The 23,186-nt window shown below is 37.7% G+C and overlaps 2 protein-coding genes across 2 annotated transcripts; one reads left to right on the forward strand and one right to left on the reverse strand.

The window, feature by feature from the left end:
- Nucleotides 1-1,090: 1,090 nt before the first annotated feature.
- On the forward strand, nt 1,091-3,912 carry hrh2b (histamine receptor H2b). Its single transcript, XM_084105150.1, has 2 exons — nt 1,091-1,847; nt 2,758-3,912. The coding sequence occupies exons 1-2, from the start codon at nt 1,227-1,229 to the stop codon at nt 3,088-3,090; spliced, it is 954 nt and encodes a 317-aa protein (XP_083961276.1). The 5' UTR covers nt 1,091-1,226; the 3' UTR covers nt 3,091-3,912.
- A 1,886-nt stretch (nt 3,913-5,798) lies between these two features.
- On the reverse strand, nt 5,799-21,258 carry LOC311076738 (protein mono-ADP-ribosyltransferase PARP14-like). The gene is made up of 17 exons (XM_084105149.1): nt 20,949-21,258; nt 20,359-20,477; nt 16,970-17,000; nt 16,482-16,685; nt 15,340-15,573; nt 12,807-15,211; nt 12,329-12,565; nt 11,968-12,177; nt 11,683-11,791; nt 11,202-11,351; nt 11,048-11,110; nt 10,762-10,944; nt 10,460-10,666; nt 9,758-10,363; nt 9,521-9,672; nt 9,214-9,388; nt 5,799-7,904 (listed from the first exon to the last, which is right to left on the reverse strand). The coding sequence occupies exons 1-17, from the start codon at nt 21,121-21,123 to the stop codon at nt 7,624-7,626; spliced, it is 5,541 nt and encodes a 1,846-aa protein (XP_083961275.1). The 5' UTR covers nt 21,124-21,258; the 3' UTR covers nt 5,799-7,623.
- Between the last annotated feature and the right edge of the window lie 1,928 nt (nt 21,259-23,186).

A 23,186-nucleotide genomic window follows, 5' to 3' on the forward strand; every position in this document is an offset into this window, starting at 1 on the left:
AGTGAATTTGTGAGCATCAGCTGAGCTGAATGTGTTCGAATAAACCACGAAACACATGTGATCATTGTCTTCGGTGAATCCAGCCAATCGTGAAACAGCTGTGTCCTGTGTTCAACCGATTTGGGACAAGTGCAGTCCCTGACCCAGGTGGCTGGAATCATTGCTCTTGCATTACTTTAATAGCACATGATCAAAATCGGACAAACTTTCTAACCAAAATGCATTGAGTTTGTTTGGTGCCTGCACAATGCCACATTGTCAAACTCTCCTACAACAAATACTAAGTCCTACCCCATACCCTAACCTGGAATAACATGCTAATAACTGGTTCGAAACAAATTATTTTCAGAATTTTCAAATCTTCACAAAGCATTTTTAAAATACCCATCACTAGAGACATGTTTTTCCAATAAGCCTATAATAGTTAATAACCTGATGAAGGTCTGGTTTCACATACAGGGCTTAGATTAAGCCATGATTAGGCCTTAGTTCAATTAGGACATTTAAGTAGCTATTATAAACATGCATAAAAAAATAATAATAAAAAAAACCATTACAGGCATCTTGAGACAAAACAACGGCACTGAAATGTTTTGAGATATGTCAGTGCAAGTTGCTTTCAGTTAAAACAGCTCAAATATGTAATTTAGTCTGGGACTATAGCTTAAGCCTTGTCTGTGAAACCAGGGAGAAAATGTCTACCATCTATTTAGTCAAAAATAAATATTGGTTTCAAAAAATGTTTCTAAACATGCTCCCACCTACTATTGGTTGATCAATTGGATAGATTGATCAACCTTTCCTTGATTCACCCTTTCCCAAATTCACACCATTGGTAGAGTAAATGCAGCGAAGGTCAGGAATGTGAAGCAAATGTTTTGATAGTGCCGCCGAGTTATACTTTTCAAATTAACCTACAGCACTATAAACTGGGATGGAATTAAGTACTGTAACATTTGAAGTATTACACATTACTAAAGGTTCTAAATGAATTACACAAATGGCTGCTTTTTTCTGTAACCATGTTCTTCTTTTCTTGTAGGAATGAGCCTGGGCTGATATCTGAGCAGTGGCCATAGATGGTAATGTTATGGCAGTTTTATAGCACCCAATGTAAATCTTTGAGAAAAACAGATGACACATGGAGTTCTGACTAAACTAGTTTGGATATCACTTTGACATTTAAGGACAAAAATCTCCAAGCTTTCCTGCTTCAGCAGCTAACAATGACGTTCACTACCCTGCGCTGGGTGGTACTGGTGGCCTTCATTGCTCTGACCATTTGTGGAAACGTACTGGTTTGTCTGGCTGTGGCCACCAGTCGGCGTCTGCACCAGATTAGTAGCTGTTTTATACTATCACTGGCTGTGACAGACTTGCTGCTGGGTTTGCTGGTCCTGCCGCTCTCTGCCATGCTGGAATTACGCAATGGGAGATGGCCTCTCGGAGGTGTTTTCTGCAACATCTACATCTCTTTGGATGTGATGCTCTGCAGTGCTTCAATCCTCACTCTACTAGCCATTAGTGTTGATCGTTATCTTGCAATTTCCAGCCCACTCTGCTATCCCAGGAGGGTCACACCTAGACGGGTGGCGATCACACTGACTGGAATCTGGACGTGCTCTCTGGCTGTGTCCTTTGTGTCTATTAACCTAGGCTGGAACACACCTAACTTCAGAGTGCAAAACCTGGACTGGGTCATGTGGGATGAAGGAGAGGAAGGCAGGACCTGCCGCTATGAATGGAATAATAAGTATGTGCTTCTCAAAGCATTTGGAATCTTCTACCTCCCTCTGCTGGTCATGTGTGGAATGTACCATCGTATATTTTGTGTTGCACGTGAGCAGGTACGTTTCTTCACTTGGGTCAGTGACATGACAATTATGTCCCGATCTATGTATATTATTCAATTAAAACATGCAATGATTTTAATACACATCTTCTATGATGGACATGTTTTTATATTTTCATTTTGTATTTGTGTGGGGATATAAGAATAAAGTAAAAGAAAAACGTCAGCTATTGGTTGGTCAAACCGAATAGCCCCTTCCCAAACTCACACCATTGTTAATGCAGGGCATGTCGGGAACCTGAAGCACATGTTTTGATAGCTCCACAGAGTTATTTTTTTACAAATTATTCTATAATTATTCAGGGTGAAATAACTGCCCTGATATCATAATGAAGAAAAATGTAGAATGTAGAAAGTTAAAATATTGAAAGGAAATCCTTATTAAGCAGTTTGGCATAATCTTCTTATAAATTAAATATTTCAACAACCAAAAAGTTGCACTGCTTAATATTTAGAATAAGTGAAGCAGACTACAAGCATGCATGAAACAGGAAATGACATCATAAAGAGATCAAACTCAAGATCATAATCTTTCTTAAAATATCATATAATTTGACATTTTTGTGTTGTAAAATAAGTGTATTTAATTGAGTAAATAATGAATTTTTTTTAGCTTTAGCTTTTTTTATTGTTACACTAAGTGACAGAAGTCATTTTAACATGTTGTTGATATTAAATGTTAACACAATATGACACAAATTACTAAAAAGAGTACATTCCTAAAAAAAAATAATAAAAAATGGCACATTCCAAATTTTGTTTTTTGTGGACACTCTTGTCATTGACCCACCTCATAACTATCATACCAAATATCTCATTGCATCCCCCCAGAAAAGGGTGCAACAAAACAAAAAACACAATTTCTCTGTTCCCTGTCTCACTCTCTCTTCATGTCTCACTTTTAGGTGCGTCGTATACGGGCAACCACTCCATCCTTTGCTCAGGCTGCCAATGCAGTTGCCACTGCGCGGGAACACAAAGCCACAGTGACCCTGGCAGCAGTGCTCGGTGCTTTTGTCATCTGCTGGTTCCCCTATTTTACCTACTTCACATACATGGGAATGTTGGCAGAGACCCATCCGAACAAACTGACTCACTCTATCGTTCTTTGGTTGGGATACCTCAACTCTGCACTGAACCCCATTCTCTACCCAGCCTTGAACCGGGATTTCCGTCGGGCATGCGCACAGCTGCTCTGCTTTAGACGCAGCAATCAGGGGGATTTGCCTTTTGTCTGAACAATGAATGTCCTTCTAAAAGAAACAGACTCATAGCTATTCAACGAAACATGCAGTGGATACTGTAACGCAAAGTTGAGATGTTGCCCAGAGAGAAAAAAAAAAACAATAGGTGTCGGATTAAAAAGATGCACGAGAGACGAGAGATGGCGTATTTTCCCCGTGTTTAATAAAATTACTCACACTCGTCCGCATACATGGGGATCGAGTGAGAAAAAGTATACAAACAAACATCCGACTCTGGTCACAAAAATAAAAGGTAATAAAAGAAAGAGTACAAAGGTCGGTAGAGTGGTTATCTCTTCTCCTCACCTGTCAAATCTATTACTATTACTGACACTCAACGCACATGCTAATTTTACCTCAGATTAACATAAAAGCACAAAGGGACCGTTACAATACCAGGACTCATTTCAGACTTTGAGAAAATAACTGCATGAATTGCATAATACATTAAGTATGTTAGAATCTCAAAATGAAGATAAGAATGGCCTGCAATGACTCTTGAATTATAAAACCAGATTCAACAATATACAAATGCTACCTAGACATTCCAAATGCACTAATATTTAATTATTATATTGACATGGTTGACAATAACATCAGAAGGAATTGGAAGTCTTGCACATCTACAGAAAATAGATACTTCCACATGGATAAAATGTGTGCATTGCATGGAAATATTTATGCTTGTTATCGCTCTTGTGACTGACAGCCTCTGCTTTTCTGCAACACCGAGGCCATTTCATTAGTGACTTTCAACCACTGCGGCAAAATTCCTTAAACTTCTTAACATTCAGCTTTTGCTTTTCGACAATGCACACACACAAAAAAAAAGATTAATGCTTTCTTTGCCTGAGTTGTGACTGAGTGGCCAAGACAGGTGTTTAGGGGGGGCTCATCCCACCCCTGCCCATGCCTAGATCCGGCCCCAGGTGAGTCGACTTTAGCAGTTAACTGTAACATTTTGTGACGTACTGTAAAATGAGACTTATTTGAAATGATTCAAATAATGTTTTATTTGCTAATGGTATTTCAGTCAAAACGTTTGTTACATTTACATAATATAATTTGAAATCAATGTCTTTCATCCACTGTAAAACAGAAATGCTCAGCACAAATCATTTTCCTTTTTGGTTTTTATTTATCAGATATTAAAAGAGAACCATGAGATTAAACCAAAATCAAAGGTTTGGACAAAGCCTTTCTAGGGAAAACATTACTGTCCTCTCATTTTTTTTCCCTCATTCTCATTTGCCATAGTAAAGATTATTGCAATCATTTATGTAATTCTTGCTAGTTAATATTTTACACGTTATATCAGTTCAACCTAATAAAAATAGCAACAACAACAAATTACTACTGGAAGGTGATTAAGTATTCTGGGTAAGCCTGAACATCATTGAAGATCACAAACATGGTTGGGTTGCTTATGTTGTCTGTCACACTGTTATAAAGATCAGCACTATTGGAGCTCTTCGCAGGGGGAACAGGAAGGCCTGGTTTTCCTTGAGTGAAATCACCGACAAGCACCCTGGCGAGGTACATGCGTTTATGTCCGTTGACATCAGGTTTAGAATAGCCTTGGGCTGAGTAACTCGGGTCCACAGCAAAATATGAACCATTCCCATACATGGCTCCTAAAAACAGAACAAGAACAATAGAATGTTGGTTTAAAAGACAAATTGATACAAGTGCAAATAAAGTTTATGCTGAATTTAACATTGTGGCGAGCAGGGCGGGGCCAAAAGCCAAGGGAGCGGAGTGAGGGCAGTGAAGGGTGAAAGAGGACAAGGCCTGGGACATTTTAAGTTGTTATTTGATTGCTTATATGAGCTGTAATCTTGCCAACTGCTACTCTTTTCATTTTGTTATAAGGATGTTAACCGATGACCGTTTGACCGATGGTTGACCGTATCAACGTTAACCGATCAAAGTTGTCGGTAGTCGGTAAAAAAAAAAAAAGGAAAAAAAAGTGATCTCTAAATTAGGCTATTATAGACAGTGGACTAAACGCTACTACAGTTAGCCATCTCATTCCAAGATCTTTTTGTGTGAAGTGAACAAATCCCTCACACTCAATTTTTCATAACTCGCCTGTTTGTACTTAATAAACCAATAAAAACATTTGGCGCGAGGTCACAGCGTTTGGGTTCACGCGCTCACAAGGTTTGCGAAAAGTAATAACATCAGAAGGAATTGGAAGTCTTGCACATCTACAGAAAATAGATACTTCCACATGGATAAAATGTGTGCATTGCATGGAAATATTTATGCTTGTTATCGCTCTTGTGACTGACAGCCTCTGCTTTTCTGCAACACCGAGGCCATTTCATTAGTGACTTTCAACCACTGCGGCAAAATTCCTTAAACTTCTTAACATTCAGCTTTTGCTTTTCGACAATGCACACACACAAAAAAAAAGATTAATGCTTTCTTTGCCTGAGTTGTGACTGAGTGGCCAAGACAGGTGTTTAGGGGGGGCTCATCCCACCCCTGCCCATGCCTAGATCCGGCCCCAGGTGAGTCGACTTTAGCAGTTAACTGTAACATTTTGTGACGTACTGTAAAATGAGACTTATTTGAAATGATTCAAATAATGTTTTATTTGCTAATGGTATTTCAGTCAAAACGTTTGTTACATTTACATAATATAATTTGAAATCAATGTCTTTCATCCACTGTAAAACAGAAATGCTCAGCACAAATCATTTTCCTTTTTGGTTTTTATTTATCAGATATTAAAAGAGAACCATGAGATTAAACCAAAATCAAAGGTTTGGACAAAGCCTTTCTAGGGAAAACATTACTGTCCTCTCATTTTTTTTCCCTCATTCTCATTTGCCATAGTAAAGATTATTGCAATCATTTATGTAATTCTTGCTAGTTAATATTTTACACGTTATATCAGTTCAACCTAATAAAAATAGCAACAACAACAAATTACTACTGGAAGGTGATTAAGTATTCTGGGTAAGCCTGAACATCATTGAAGATCACAAACATGGTTGGGTTGCTTATGTTGTCTGTCACACTGTTATAAAGATCAGCACTATTGGAGCTCTTCGCAGGGGGAACAGGAAGGCCTGGTTTTCCTTGAGTGAAATCACCGACAAGCACCCTGGCGAGGTACATGCGTTTATGTCCGTTGACATCAGGTTTAGAATAGCCTTGGGCTGAGTAACTCGGGTCCACAGCAAAATATGAACCATTCCCATACATGGCTCCTAAAAACAGAACAAGAACAATAGAATGTTGGTTTAAAAGACAAATTGATACAAGTGCAAATAAAGTTTATGCTGAATTTAACATTGTGGCGAGCAGGGCGGGGCCAAAAGCCAAGGGAGCGGAGTGAGGGCAGTGAAGGGTGAAAGAGGACAAGGCCTGGGACATTTTAAGTTGTTATTTGATTGCTTATATGAGCTGTAATCTTGCCAACTGCTACTCTTTTCATTTTGTTATAAGGATGTTAACCGATGACCGTTTGACCGATGGTTGACCGTATCAACGTTAACCGATCAAAGTTGTCGGTAGTCGGTAAAAAAAAAAAAAGGAAAAAAAAGTGATCTCTAAATTAGGCTATTATAGACAGTGGACTAAACGCTACTACAGTTAGCCATCTCATTCCAAGATCTTTTTGTGTGAAGTGAACAAATCCCTCACACTCAATTTTTCATAACTCGCCTGTTTGTACTTAATAAACCAATAAAAACATTTGGCGCGAGGTCACAGCGTTTGGGTTCACGCGCTCACAAGGTTTGCGAAAAGTAATAACATCAGAAGGAATTGGAAGTCTTGCACATCTACAGAAAATAGATACTTCCACATGGATAAAATGTGTGCATTGCATGGAAATATTTATGCTTGTTATCGCTCTTGTGACTGACAGCCTCTGCTTTTCTGCAACACCGAGGCCATTTCATTAGTGACTTTCAACCACTGCGGCAAAATTCCTTAAACTTCTTAACATTCAGCTTTTGCTTTTCGACAATGCACACACACAAAAAAAAAGATTAATGCTTTCTTTGCCTGAGTTGTGACTGAGTGGCCAAGACAGGTGTTTAGGGGGGGCTCATCCCACCCCTGCCCATGCCTAGATCCGGCCCCAGGTGAGTCGACTTTAGCAGTTAACTGTAACATTTTGTGACGTACTGTAAAATGAGACTTATTTGAAATGATTCAAATAATGTTTTATTTGCTAATGGTATTTCAGTCAAAACGTTTGTTACATTTACATAATATAATTTGAAATCAATGTCTTTCATCCACTGTAAAACAGAAATGCTCAGCACAAATCATTTTCCTTTTTGGTTTTTATTTATCAGATATTAAAAGAGAACCATGAGATTAAACCAAAATCAAAGGTTTGGACAAAGCCTTTCTAGGGAAAACATTACTGTCCTCTCATTTTTTTTCCCTCATTCTCATTTGCCATAGTAAAGATTATTGCAATCATTTATGTAATTCTTGCTAGTTAATATTTTACACGTTATATCAGTTCAACCTAATAAAAATAGCAACAACAACAAATTACTACTGGAAGGTGATTAAGTATTCTGGGTAAGCCTGAACATCATTGAAGATCACAAACATGGTTGGGTTGCTTATGTTGTCTGTCACACTGTTATAAAGATCAGCACTATTGGAGCTCTTCGCAGGGGGAACAGGAAGGCCTGGTTTTCCTTGAGTGAAATCACCGACAAGCACCCTGGCGAGGTACATGCGTTTATGTCCGTTGACATCAGGTTTAGAATAGCCTTGGGCTGAGTAACTCGGGTCCACAGCAAAATATGAACCATTCCCATACATGGCTCCTAAAAACAGAACAAGAACAATAGAATGTTGGTTTAAAAGACAAATTGATACAAGTGCAAATAAAGTTTATGCTGAATTTAACATTGTGGCGAGCAGGGCGGGGCCAAAAGCCAAGGGAGCGGAGTGAGGGCAGTGAAGGGTGAAAGAGGACAAGGCCTGGGACATTTTAAGTTGTTATTTGATTGCTTATATGAGCTGTAATCTTGCCAACTGCTACTCTTTTCATTTTGTTATAAGGATGTTAACCGATGACCGTTTGACCGATGGTTGACCGTATCAACGTTAACCGATCAAAGTTGTCGGTAGTCGGTAAAAAAAAAAAAAGGAAAAAAAAGTGATCTCTAAATTAGGCTATTATAGACAGTGGACTAAACGCTACTACAGTTAGCCATCTCATTCCAAGATCTTTTTGTGTGAAGTGAACAAATCCCTCACACTCAATTTTTCATAACTCGCCTGTTTGTACTTAATAAACCAATAAAAACATTTGGCGCGAGGTCACAGCGTTTGGGTTCACGCGCTCACAAGGTTTGCGAAAAGTAAAGGCTACAGGCTAAAACACTTGAGCTTAGAGCCAGGGCAGACGACAGGATGAAGCGTGCAAAGAAAAGTAGTGTGTGGGACCATTTCACCAAAAAGAATGACACAGATGTAAGTTGCAACTTGTGTGATAGGCAACATTCCGCATGAGATGGGCTTAGATTTGGAAATACATTACATCTACATTTCAGTGGTAACAGATAAGGTGATGATGATCATCATCTTTCTTTATTATTGTTAGCACTACCTCAAACTAAAGCGGCGTCTCTTCGGAGCTGTCTATTTTCTTAAATGAGCCGCGGCAATGTTTCAAATGAGCTTCTAACGCTAGACAAACGCCGTTATTTTCAATGCGATCACCTTGTACCCAAACCATTTCGAAACTAAGGAGCCATTTGTCCTCCGATTACATACAAGCTCCTTGGCGCCGCGTTTGTGGAACTCATGTTTCGCGCTGTAGGGGATTTAAAAAAAGTGACGTGAGTGGAAGGGCGGCGCAGGGGCAGTGTGTGTGTGAGCGGGAGGCAGAGCGGCAGAGAGATGCGACAGAGTTGCGAAATTGCAGGCGCGGCTCGAAATGGCTGTTATTTCAAATAGCGTAGCATATTTTAAACTAATCGGTTAATCGGTTAACCGGTTTCAATTTCAATTTTCGATTTTTTTTTAGTTTTCGCCATCCCTATTTTGTTATTTATTTTAGTATTAAAGTTTACATTTAATGTTTGCCGGTTCTGCTTCCCTGAACTGAACTTTGTAACAGACTAATACCATGCATCCCAGCGTAGCTGCGATTGAAGCCGTGGTGGTTGATCTGATCTGTTTTATTGGGGCCAGTGCCGTGGAAGAGACGCTGTTCATTGTTTTTGTGGTTGTTTTTGTCTTCCAGTTCCTCCTTTTTGATCATGTAGTTTCTCCAAAGTGTGCTGTTCTGAACTCTTTCAATCTGAAGACAAGAATAAACATTCAGCTTAATAAAACATTATTATTACACTATTACTATAGTGCTAAATTATAAAACCAAAACCTTTCAAAACTAATAAATACACATTCCTCCTTCTCCTTAGTCTAGTCTTACTTTAATGATGTTAGAACGTAGTCGGGTTCTTCTGAACTCTTTCTCCACTTCGTCATATTCAGTTGAGCCTGCTGTGAGTTTTACAAGAACAACCGAATTTCCTTTCATGTCTTCCCAGTGTGAAGGCAAAGAACTTCGAGCTGCAGCTGCATCTATGGGCAAGAACAAAAACATGAATAACTAATCTTTGTACATGATGGCCTTTGGATCATTGTCTAAATGATAAAATATTCACACCTTGCAGATCTACTCTATTTAGTTCAATCCTCATTCTCCCTCTTCTGGCTTCTTTGCGAACTAAATCAGCATCATATTCATCATTATTAATCTTGATTCTCACTGATGGTTGCTGGTTCTGAAAGGCCTTTTCAAGGTCATAATTAGTCAGCATATCAAAGTTTATGATGCTGCTTCCATTCTCCTGATATTGCCACTTGACTACACTGCTGATCATAAATGCCTCACGTCTTCGGTTTTCATTCCTTTCCACCTTGCGGATCATGTCCCGAATACGACTCTCTACACAGTGAACGTCTCTTGTCAGTCCCTCCAATGTGACGACAGAGTCTTGCCCTTTCTTCTCAAGTTGGACACTGACTGTGAACTCCCTCTGCATGCCGTTCAGTATTTCTACATCCTCCTTTGTGAAATGAGCAATGGCTGGATCACGGATTGGGGCGGTCAAATGCTCCCGTACTATCAAGCCGTTGATCATGTCTCTGGCTTCCTTCAGGTCCTCTGGTGTCTCTCCACACAGCTGGAACACAGCTGGCTCAATTTCCTCACCCACCATCACAAACTCTTCATTTGAGGGAGATTCTGAATTTCCCCCCAAAAAAAAGTCTGCAGGTTTGATAGAAAAAAATAGAGATCAATTATTTTTAATTTAAAAACAAATTCAGATTAATAGAAAAAGCATTATTTTTATTGTTTACTAACCTTTAATTTTGGTAAACAGACCTTTATCCTCCTCTACTTTTTCACCAGATCTTCTGACCATGCTTTGGTGGAAGTCTCCCAACATGTTCGTCTGGAATATGAGAAACTTCACAAACTTTACATGGACCGGTTTCTTTTTCTTCACAAAGTCAACAACTGCATCAACCATTGCATCTGAAACATCAGCTGGTTTTGCACCTCCCTGACCTAAAGGGTTACAGACAAATTTACCAAAAAAAAGAAAATAATCAGCAATGTACTGCAACTACTGTATAAACATAAGACCAGACAAAGAGTCTTACCAGTGCCAAGAGCTGGGAAGGCTATTGAAGTAATTTGGCTTGATTCGCACAACTTCAGAACAGACAAAACGACATCCTTAATGTCAGATGGACTATTGCGACCAATAATATGGATGATGTTTCCACATGGCAGGAGCCCGGCTGAGGTCACAATCTCTGTTTGCTGCGTGTTTGATGATCTCACTATTGGAAAAAAATGGGTTTACCAATAGTATATAAAGTTCATTAGATCACTGTTGACGTATAAATCTAAAAGATAAAATATCAAATTTGAATGACTACAAACCAATCTGTGAACATTCATCTTCCACTTGTAATCCAGCGGCGTCTAAAATGGCCTTTGATACTCCTGGATTACAAAGAGAAATTGGCAGTTACATTGTAATTCTCTTTGTATGTGAAATTAATTCTAAATGAAACTGAAATGAAGTTGGATTAACCTGCTTTCAGAGAAAATGTCTGATTTGAGGAGTTGACAATTGCATCAGTTTTTTCTTTAGTTATATCTCCTGATGAAACCTCCAGAGTCACTCGACCCAGCTGCATAGTGTGCACCCCAAGAGAGGGAGAGGAGACTTTGCCAACAAGCCCTAATTATAATAAAATAATAAAACACAGAGATGTATGGAAAAATCTAAAAATTAACCTGATTACACAATTTGAGTGCTCTATATAAAGTTAATTAATTAACATTTGCTTACAAATTGAAAATTTTCTTACAATAAACTTTATATCATACAAACCATTTGTAATGTATGTTAACACTTTTACTATTGACCAATAATCAACATCTGGTTTCATAATTTGGTTGAATAATAAATTAGCTATAATGTATAAGAATATATATTTTAATTACAAATCTTTGCATTCAGTGACAACAACATAAAAATAAGTGGGATGGACATCAGATAAGACAGTTACCAGAGGTCTGAGCTGACTTGCCAGAAATATTTATTACAGGCATGAAATGTTGATCTGCTGCTTTTGTGATGGGACCCTGGATCCTTTGTCTAAAGATTCTGGGAAAGCACTAATAGATAAAGCACAGAAATATACAAGACAACATTAACATGAGCAACTATGGTAGATTATCAAAATGTAAACAAAAAAAAGTGGTTTAACAACAACAACAACAATAGATTTTGAGATTTTAAAAAAATACTGTATGTGCTTTATGGTCCTTGAATCTATTTTTCCTTCACTCACCTGAATGCTCTCTTTGTCAGAAGGGTGCACGATCACAGTTACCTCTCGGAGATTTGTACAGTTAAATTCCTGGAATTCTGTCAGCATGATTCTGGCCACCAGATCTTTAGGAAAGCCAAGATTCCCAGTGCCGATAGCTGGGAAGACGACTGAAGCCATTCTACAGGTATCTGCTTTTTTCAGGCAATCTCTAATGATCTGAACAAGTACCTTTTAAAATTTGAATAAACACATCTGTTATGATCTTTAAAAAAGGTACAATTCATTCATATGTTGGCATTAAAGAATTTAATTTAAATTCAACATAAAAATTATTAACTGAAAAACAAAAATAAATATAACTTTAGGTAAATTGTCTCACCCTATCTGCCGAGTCTTGTCCACCATTCCAAATTGGGCAAACTACATGGAAGACTTTGGAACAATTCAGATTATAACCATCTGTGACGACCATTTCACCATAATTCAGATTGTCTGAGCGAGCAGCTCTGTTGATTTCTGACTGGATCTGATGACCTGCAGTCTGAAGGAGTGCTCTGGAGACGGCACCTTTACTGAGGTCCAAGTCTTCCGAAATAGTGTTTACAATTATATCAGCCTGCAGGGAGAAACTAATAAGTCATTTCTGAAGAGGGAGAATCTTAAAAAATAATATGTTTGCAGTGTAATATCTTCTCAGGTCATTTTAAAAAAAAATGATTTTTAGATTTGGCATCCAGTCAAAAAAGACTAATCAGGGTCCAAGCACAGATGGTGCGAGGACCCTCTTGGAATTGCTCTGTTTATTAAAAGCTATTTTCCTGGTTGTATAAGTAACAAATAATCTAGAATTCACTTACACGTGCATCCTGGATGTTCCCTGCGCACAGATTGATTTTTAGTTCCTCTTTTGTAGTTTTGGTCGTAAGAACACTCAACCTTTCAGATTTATCAGATCTGCCACTAGAGCCTGAGTGCGCTTTTCCTTCAAAGTCTTTATTACCCCGGCCTTTGGGACCTTCAAACACTTGGTTTCTTTGGCCATAGTTTCTGTGGCCACTTTCAGGATAGCCCTGTCCATAGTTACTATACCCATGAGGTTTGTTTTGCTGAGGGAGAGTCATTTGGGGGTTATACGCAGCAAACTCCTTTCTGACAGCTTCAGTCATGGCTTTTACATTGCTACCATTGTTGTCAACCAAGTGAATCTCAGTTAATGTGCTACTGGAGCCTCTACGGTTACTATCTTCAATGTACTCACACACTTCCTTGGTGATTGATTCAGTGCAAAGTTCAAGAGGACAACCAAATATCCCTGAACTAATAACTGGAATTGCGATGGAGGAGCAGTTTTTGCTCGACGCCTGGTTCAAGCTTTCCCTCACAGCACGTCTCAGGCGCTGAACTGCTGTACGTCGGTCTGAATCGCTGAAGCGAGGTCCAACAGCGTGTACCACATATTTACAGGGAAGACGACCAGCGTCAGTGATGATGGCATCTCCAGGCTTCAGACGCCCATTTACTTTTATGTAATGGTCAGAGTATTGCTGTAGACATGGTCCGGCAGCTTGTAGAAGTGCGAAAGCTACACCACCACTGTGCATCAGATCTTCATTAGCAGCATTGACCACAGCATCAACACTGAGCTTGCAAATGTCTGCCATCCTGACAGTAACAGTTATTCCACCTGGTGTTCGAACTTCACAAGAGACCTGGCCAAAATCTTCAAAACTGCTTTCAGAAAATTTAACCTCCTCCTCTTCCAGCATGTCATCTTCCTGGAGCACCACCACAAAGCTTTTATCCTTCAACAGCATTGAGAGCATCATTTTACCCTGTTCCTTGAAGTACTTCTTTGCTCCTGCCTTTTTAATGATGTGTGTGTCTGTGTAAAGAGAATCTGCCAACCGTTTAAAGAAAGTCATAACTGGCTGGACAAATATACGCTCTCCAGACAGTCTGATCCAGGGTCTTTTTGACTCAAAATTTACTTTCACCTCCTTAGACTTCATAAAATGTTGCCAGTCTTGTGATTTTCTGTCTTTTATGAATTCAACTGCTGCATGTGATTTGACACGAACAGTTTCTTTAATTCTAGTGTGTTCTACAATGAAACGTCCCAAGTTCTCACTGACCTCCATCACTGGTTCTCTGAATCCAGTCACTATTATTTTGTCTTTCTGTTTAGAAAAGTCTATAATCACAGATGTCTTTTTGGAAGTATTGAACAATTCTTGCAATTGTTTTTTGAGATTCTGCCACTCTGGCATTTGAAGGACACCCTGATCTTCTATAATGAGGTCTTTGGATGTAAGAACCATATTCACCCTCTTCTCTGCCTCAACAAGTGCTTTTTCTGTGCTCCCAAGCACAACAACATCTTCATTTTTGATTGTGTAGACAGCAGTTATTTCATGAGATATAAAGAGATCTGTGGACATTTCATCACAGTTCACTGATCTCAGGAACTCCAGGACCGAATGGTCAATCTTTAAGGGCTTCTGTTTCATGTTTATTTTCTTCTCAAGGACCCAATTCTTGAACATGATGATATCTGTATGAAGACCTGCTAAAACTAAGCTGTTTATTTTTTTGTCATAGTCAATGTGCAGGTGTGGAGGAACAGCACTTTTCAGGTCATCTTGTAAAAGCAGAGAGTACATGGCAGGAGAAATCTCCATATGGTCTGTCACACTGTTCTTCTCTCTCTCTATTTGATTTGTTGCTCTCTCTATAATTTTCTCCATGATGGGCTTCAGTCCAGTTATCTCATGGGTCATTCCCGCCAGTGTCAGGACACCTTTAGTGCCATCCATATCTGTGAAAACCTTATCTTTCACCAATTCCTTTACATCACTCTCCACTTTAGACCACAAGGGGTGTGACACCGGCCACTCAGATGTTGTGTAGTTTGAGATCATTTTCTTGAAGGCATCACAGGCATTCTTATTCCAGCCATCAATGTGTCTTCTGGTAACTCCTTTCTGTTTCAGCAATGCTGGATCAGGACTGAGCAAAGCTTCAGGTTTGTCCATGTTTACTTGGCAGAAATGTGAGCTCATCTGGTCTTTAATAGAGGAAATCTCCCCTTTCTTGACGAGGAACTCCCTGATGGCAGGATGAACACTGACTGTAATGGGTTCAGGCAGCTTCAAATGTGGTCTGTTGCCACCATACAAGACTGTATCCAGTGATTTAAAGTAGGGATATATCTTTACTGGAACTTCACAGATTCTATTCTCTTGCTTCAAAATTCTCTCTTTTGCTGTAAAGAATGAAAGTTGCAGGTACAATGAATAAATGCACTAATATTGTCTAAATGAGGTAAATAAATTAAACCAATTCTAGAATTATAACAGCAAAGACTACCAGCAATTGCACATGTATTTATACCTTCTTCCTCCTGAAAGGTAATAATGGCTGTGTGTTCTGATGGAATTGTGATAACTTCCTCTACTGGACCACCCCATTTCTCAAAATACAGCTCCAGCAGCATCTTGTTGTTGTTGGCCTCAGCTGGAAGATTCTCCACCCGCACACATGTGCTTCTCTCCAGTGCACAGGCCCTCAGATCATTCTTCTTGAACTTATTATGCGTTCTGCTGTCCTCAAGGAACTTTACTGCATCTGTCAGAAATTATAGTTTACAGAATGTGCTGGATGCATTTGATCAGGGGCGTGGGAAGTTCGGGTGCTGCAGCACCCCGTTTTCACAGGATTGTAAATTCATTGCAAATTTTTGTTAATTTACATTTATTCATTTTTAGCATTTGATAATTTATTTGTGATAAAAACTTTTTAAGTGGGCTATTTAAAAAAAAAAGTTTTATTATTATTTTATTATTAAAAGTTTTTAAAAGTCTTATTTACATATCAAGGAAAACATCTTGGAGCACTGCTTGCTGGAAGGACCCAGAAGCTGCTCTTTGGTTGGGTTTCAAACTTGTATTTATAGAAAAAAGATTCAAGGCACTTCTGGTTCAAAAAAGTTAAAAAGCCTTCATTTAAACCATGGCTCACTTAAGAAATGTTAAAAATAACTAAAACACTGCACATTTTATTTTTAATTTTTATGTCCCATATACCGGTCCGTTGCATTACGATTGCAAGTATTATCAATAATGTCAAAAAAGTGAAATATCCCAAAAATAGGCTGTTTAAACGATTGTTCTCAGCGATACGCTTGTTGTGCTTCGTGGAGTTATGCATGTTTTATAGACTCGATAATGTTTCTTATTTAAATGCTGTGACCAAAAAACACAGCAACCCCAAAATAAACCTTCTTCCCACGCCCCTGTCAAGTCATAATAACATACAACAATATATACCAGCAAAATATCAAAGGTGTTAATTTTATAAAAAACAAATTTTTAGATCTACAATTTTCTTCAGTTTTCTAATTTCCTCCAGGCCAAAAAGACCATCACATATAGCTTAAGCAGTCAAGATTAAGTTTTTGGTGCAAAAGAGTTTGACTAACTAAAATATGCTTACATTATGATTTAAAAAAAGTATGTATATGTTATATAACTTACCACTGGGATTTTTAAAGGTCACAACTGCTTTTCTTAATTCTGGTATTAATTCCATGGTAAAGTCATTTTCAGAAAGACTTGTAATGTTCTCCACCAAAAGAGTCAAAACATCTTGTTTAATCTCATCTGGAAGGTTCTCCAGGACCACAGCACTTGATTCTTGAGGCTTCTTCACATCCAAATCAGTTTGAGGGGCACTTTGATCTTCAGGCAAAATAAAAGTGAAATATATTTATAAAATGTTATCGCAAGATGTAAAAAAGGATGATTAAAAGCATTAAAGGATGATTTTTTTGTAAAGTCAGTTAACAGTATCAACTACTGTTAACTAACAAAATAATGTTTTATATAATTTAGTAATAAATATCTTTGACATTGAAAACAAATGTGTTAAAAAGTACATCAGCAATAACAGCATGATAACCTAACTAATAAAAGATCACATGCATGTATGCAGTCAGAGACCAAAGTCCAGATGATTTACTCACTTGGTTCCTGATATCCACATGCCTGGTCCACCTGAAAGCACAGCATTTACAATCAGTGTTGGGGAAAGTAACTTTTAAAAGTAATGCATAACAATATTGCATTACTCCCTGAAAAGTAACTAATAGTGTTACTTTTTATGTAAGTTTTGTCATCTAGGCTGGGCTTGTTTGTTTTTAATAAACATCAACAAAAATGTATATTTTTGCAAATGTAAAGGCCCTTTTAACAATGTATGCTTATGCTCAGGCTGAAGGAAAGGAAAATTCACATCTGACTGCACAGTAGAGGATGCAGCTCAAACAAACCTTTCAGCTGTGCTGCCATTCCGGATTGCAGAAGAATAGGACACAGGAGAAGAAATGTGATGTTTAACTTAAATCATTTTTGCTTATTAATATGACTGAATTGGATAATTGAAGGTCAGCAGAAAATACATTAAATTCAAAGTATATTTGTGTAATTTAATTATTGCAGGTTTGCGTAATATTCTGAGTTTGTATTCATTTTGAGGGATACTGAATCTGTTTTTGTGCAAATGAGATGAGTAAATTCATGCTCACATTTAGTCTTAAACTACAATAACCGTTATGTTCACAGCCAGAGCCGCCTTAACCTAATGTTAGGCCCCGGGGCTGAGAGGTTTTGTAGGCCCCCCATCCCCTCGATTTATAGAGTCTCATTTTAAAAAAGTGTAATAGCTTATCTAGGTAATCTACATCACAAAATGCATTAGTTTCTTTCGAGACCTACAACAGTGAGTTTTTTATATTGTTTTTAATTTTAATATTGTTATTAACATATCACTGAGCACATAAACACAAGAAACTTTATTTAACAGCCACACACTGCAACTAAATTTCAACTTTATGCAAATGAGAAGCGATTTTCGCGAGCGACAACCAATAGGAAAGAAGCCTTTCAATGGAGCTCAGCTCCCGTCACCGTCTCGAGGTGGGCGATACTCCAAATTTTGGTATCGATCCGATACCAAGTAAATACAGGGCCAGTATCGCCGATATCGATACCGATACCAATACTTTTTAATTTTAAAAGCATGCACTTGAACTTGTATGCACTTTCCTGTGCTAGAGCAGTGTGTCATGATTTATGAGGTGAATGCATCATTAATATGCTAAATCTGAAAACGTTTTCATTACTACTAAATATTTTGTGATTTGTGCTCTCAACTCGCCTGTAATTATTAGTCAGTGACTTTTACAAAACTACCCTAATTATAGTAAAAGTACTATTGTACACTAGCCTACTGTTCAAAAGTTTGGGGTCTGTAAGATTTTTAATTCTCTTCTGCATTTATTTGATCAAAAATACAGTAAAAACTGTAATATTACAATTTAACATAGGCTATCTGTTTTCTATGTCATACTAAACTGTAATTTATTCAATTGATCAAAGCGTAATTTTCGGCATCATTACTCCAGTCATGATGATAATTCATTTTAATATGCTGATTTACAGCTCAGAAAACATTTCTTATTATTATCAATGTTGAAAACAGTTTCATATTTTTTTGTGGAAACCATGATGCAGAATTATTTGATGAACACAGTTGAAAGAACAGCATTTATATGAAGTAGATTTTTTTAACAGTGAAAAACCCTTGACTGTCACTTTTGATCAATTTAATGCATCAATCCTTGTTGAATAAAAATATTAATTTCATTAAAAAAAATCTTACTGACGTCAACATTTTGAACCGTTATATACACTTTTGCTTTGTTTATTGCAAAATAACTCCCGATTGTTTGTGTCATCTAAGCAAGGCTTCGTTTCCCAAACGCACTGGGCCTGTGAGCTCAGCGAAGCACCAGCATCGAACGCTCTCTGTGATTGATTGGTTTCGTCTTGTATCCAGATGACTAGGAGAAAAAGTTCTATCCTACACAATTATCCGCTAACATTCGCTTATTTTTCCACTTAGAAGCTTATTTTACGCACTGCATTGCGTGCTAAATTAATAAAAATTACTGGTAAAAAAAACACACACATTTGGATCGATATTTTTATGTGAGGATCGATCCTTTTCGATACCACGTCAGTATCGAAGTATCGATATTTTAGGATCGATCCGCCCACCTCTAGAGTTCAGTGCAGGCAAGACAGAAGAGTTCAAGGGCGATTTCACTGTTTTATATGATTTGACTGTAACTAACCACAAACATGGATATAATAAAATGATGCATGGAAAAGAAACTTTCGACAGTCTCAGTGAGTTTAATTCATACATTTATAGTTCGAGTGTTGTAGTTTTATGATGCAAGTTTAGCACTGCTGCAGTTCATTTTACAGTTTCCCCTGCATTATGTTGACTATTAGGGACAAGAAAATTGATTATTTGTCAAATTCGGATGACGTTTTAGTAATTTATGACAGTATGAGTGAGTTTAATTTGTAGATCGATCGTTAATCTAGTAAATTATTTAATCCACTGAACACTGCTGTGTGGTAATATAAAAACACTCCCAACAGCATACTGTTTCTTTTGAGCCTAATTCCTAGTCAAATTAAAATGATATAGTTGTATAATATCACTTGTAATGGTGTTTTGTATAAATGTGGCCAGACGAGCAATCTAAACGCCTCATTCGCGCCGCGGGACCTCTAGACGCGCATAAACGCGTCTTTGCATTGACTTAACATTGAAATCACTCGCGCCAGACGCTCTATTCGCGTTTGGTGTGAACGCACCATAACAATAACATTAGAGCGACAGCACTACCAACGCCCACAAGCGACTAGCGACAAAATCTGACAAGTTAAAACAATATGACCTTTTCAGCTCATCATGAACCTGAACATGGGAGGCCCCTGAACTTGGGAGGCCCCTGGGCTTCAGCCCAGGTAAGCCCGTGCATTAATGCGCCCTTGTTCACAGCGCACACAACGCCTCCGAACCTCACTCCCGATTTCGATTTCTCTCAACATGGGGACAGGAGAGGTGTCAGTCAATAAATGTGTAATCAAAGTAACTTACGTTATTTATTTTAAAAGGTCCCTCATATTTTGTTGTAAATTTAAAAGTAAAGCGTTACTTTACAAGTGAAAAAGTAATCTGATTATGAAACTCATGTTACTTGTAATGCATTACTCCCAACACTGTTTACAATTATGTAAATGACTAACACTATTAAACAAGTAATTTGTTCTCTCTACTCTTGCATTTTTCAACAATATAGAGAAATGACAACCATCTTTATATAAACTCTAAAATGCATCTACGTCTCAACCATATCTGAATTAATATTTTATGATAAACCATTTTGCTAATTTTGTTTGACCTGCAAAGGATTTGATTTTTTAAGCCACTAACCTAAGGTTTTATTGTAAAAGCATTGAGGTCTTAAATCTGCATTTTGCAATGTCTACTCACCTTTTGTCCAGTGCTGTCTGTCTGTTCCTCTACATCGCTGGGTTTGTAGACTTTCAGCTTGATTTTCTGACTGTCAATAGTAATAATGTGTTCTTCCTGAAGGAGTACGGCATCTCGGACTTAAACACAAACAATCAGACTTAGTCAGATACATCACAACACTTTAAGACAAAGAACATACCACAAAAAAACAACAACACAGAGTTTTATGTCGTTACGTGATAGGCTATAAGCTCACAATTCTTCCAGTAGGTCCCAAAATAACCTAACTTACATGTTCTAAAATATATGGCAATGAGTGACAACAGGGATTTTGCTATTCTTAATCATTACTTGCAAGGTATGCAAATGTCAGGTTTAGTCTTGTAAGTATTCATAACTTTTTACTTTTCTTAAAAGGATGACAACGGTGGCTATAAGAGTTATCGGAAGATTCACAGATTAGCCTATAGGCTAATTCGTGAAAGTTTATCGCACTTTGTATTTGAACCTGAAATTACCTTACGTGTCTCGACAGCTTTATTATATTACTAAACAACACAAAACGTGTTATTTTGTTAACATGTTATGCCTTTGTGTTTAGCACTTACTGTCAGATGATTTGAACAGAATCGTAGCAGAGTTGCTCTCGCCATTATATTGCACGACGCAGTCTCCTCCCTGAGATTTCTTCTTACTCTGAAAGTGAATATGAAGTTTATTTTTCACACTTTTAGCGTGTTCAGTTCCCCAGTCTCCCTCGACAGTGAGGGGATATTCGTCCATCGTGATCGTTCTGGTCAACGAGCAAATGACTTGCGTGTCAGTGTTTATAATCACGCCCGCCTGCTTATTTTCACTTTCGTTTCTCCGTCAGTTTGTCATGAAACCGAGAGTGTGGCCTGTTCACAACACATGAACGCTAGTGCGATTGTTTATAGAAACTTTGACCCGAGGCAAGAACAGTTAATAAACGCAGTGGTAGGCTATATGCGTATTATATTAACATTTAACTGTAGTATTGGTAGTTGTCTGGTGTTCCAGCAAACTTTTCCTTGTGTTTTATTATTAAAAGACAAACCAGCATAAACACATCGCTAACAGCAGTGAACATCTTACCATTTATAATTAATATTCTGCTTAAATGTTACTTTGGGAGCACTGTCTACAGCAGCAGGATCTGAAAAACCTCTGCAACTCTGAAACAATTAATTATGTTAAACAATTAATTGATTATATTCGTTTAACTTATATATATATAACTTTATATATACATATATATATATATATATATATATATATATATATATATATATATATATATATATATATATAATCTTTATTTTGCTCTGCAAGACAGAGGGAAAATATGTATTATTTTTTGTTTATAAATATTTAGAGTTCATTCTTTGAGTGATGTCATTGGTAATGTGCGTCAGGTTTCTCGACAAGAAAGATTTCCGCTTAGGATAGCCGACACCTGTGCATCCTTGCTCATAACTCTGTCTGGGTGCTTCTCAATTCTTATTTGTGCATCCTTGTTTCCTTTCCTCGCTTCCTTTCCTCGCGTCTCAGCCAAGCGGCAACATTCTGATCTGAAAAATGAAGCCTACCCGGAAGTGCGAAAAACTGCAATACATCGAAAATCCGCTAGAGGAAGGTCCCAAAAGGGAGCAAATGTCCATAGCCCCCATGTTAAAATGTCCGTTTTCACAGCATAAATTCATGTTTTTACAGGTTGGTCCCATGGACTTTTATTGTATTTTTCGATAGCTTCCGAGTGCCTGACAACTGTGAGGGGGTGAATTTTTTTCTAACTCGTTAGTTTAGATCGTATTTAGATATAAAATGTATGACAATAAGGGCGTGGTTAACTTTGATTGACAGCTTGATTGACAGCTGACAAGGCAGCGCCACGTCAGAAGATAACATAAGAAGCGTCATTTTTTAAAACAGTTGACATATAATACTACTGTTTCTGTATCATGAAATGTAGTTTTAAGAGTTTTTCAGGCGAGAATGTAGTTGTTTAAAGCTCAAATCTGTGGTTTATTTAAAGATTTATGAAAATTTTATCCAGTTGATCCAGCGATGACCTGGCGCTCGGCGTTCATGTACCCCGCCTGGAGCAACCTTTCCTCGGCTAGACGTTCTGAGGTTTGCCGCCAATGCCGCGGACTCTGGCGTCTCTGTAGTGGTTAAACATGAGATATAATTTGTCTTGTGTATATCTAATGGGCGATTTTTGGTCTCGTGAATCTATATTTTTTTCCCTGGGCAATCGTTTTGGCTGAGGGGAAGTTTCATAACTTTATAAGCTATTTAACTTTACCATTGTATGGTTAGACTAGAGCGCTGACTTTGTATGTTTGACTGAATTGTTTGCTTTATTTGTATAGCTTCTTATACCTTTTACTTATACTTTTATAATGGCTAATATTGATAAAACTGAAATTTAACAAAAAGAGACTGGGTTGAGTTTTGTCATTTTAAATTTTAATACAACGAAGATGATCTGTAATGTTGTTTACTGCAAAATCTGTTGTTTAGTACAAATGCACATATTGCCTGGACCATAAAATGTTTAATATTTTTATATTATATTTAAAATGAATAGAGGCAGGTTTGTGTTTTATATTTTGTTTTTTTTTTATAAATAGGCAAACGTTATGTGCAGTTGAATATAATCAATATGCGTTGCCTGAACCACATTTGTGTGGCTATAATGTTTAAGATTTCTTTAAATGAAAACGAAAAGAGTTAGTATGGTGTTTTATAACATATTTCGTTGCCTAAAATATACACAGAGATAACCGGAGTAGCAGAGCGAGCTGAGTGACGCGCGCTGC

This window comes from Abramis brama (assembly GCF_963993115.1).
Source record: "Abramis brama genome assembly, chromosome: 25".
NCBI classification, from domain to species: Eukaryota; Metazoa; Chordata; class Actinopteri; order Cypriniformes; family Leuciscidae; genus Abramis; species Abramis brama.

Bases quoted from the DNA above. Each gene is read 5' to 3' on its own strand.
- LOC311076738 (XM_084105149.1), bottom strand. From the start codon at position 21,123: ATGGACGAATATCCCCTCACTGTCGAGGGAGACTGGGGAACTGAACAC. The intron at 11,111-11,201 runs GTTAATCCAACT...TTTGTAATCCAG, and splicing joins GACATTTTCTCTGAAAGCAG to GAGTATCAAAGGCCATTTTA. The intron at 10,945-11,047 runs GTTTGTAGTCAT...TTTTTCCAATAG, and splicing joins AGATGAATGTTCACAGATTG to TGAGATCATCAAACACGCAG.
- hrh2b (XM_084105150.1), top strand. From the start codon at position 1,227: ATGACGTTCACTACCCTGCGCTGGGTGGTACTGGTGGCCTTCATTGCT. The intron at 1,848-2,757 runs GTACGTTTCTTC...TCTCACTTTTAG, and splicing joins TTTGTGTTGCACGTGAGCAG to GTGCGTCGTATACGGGCAAC.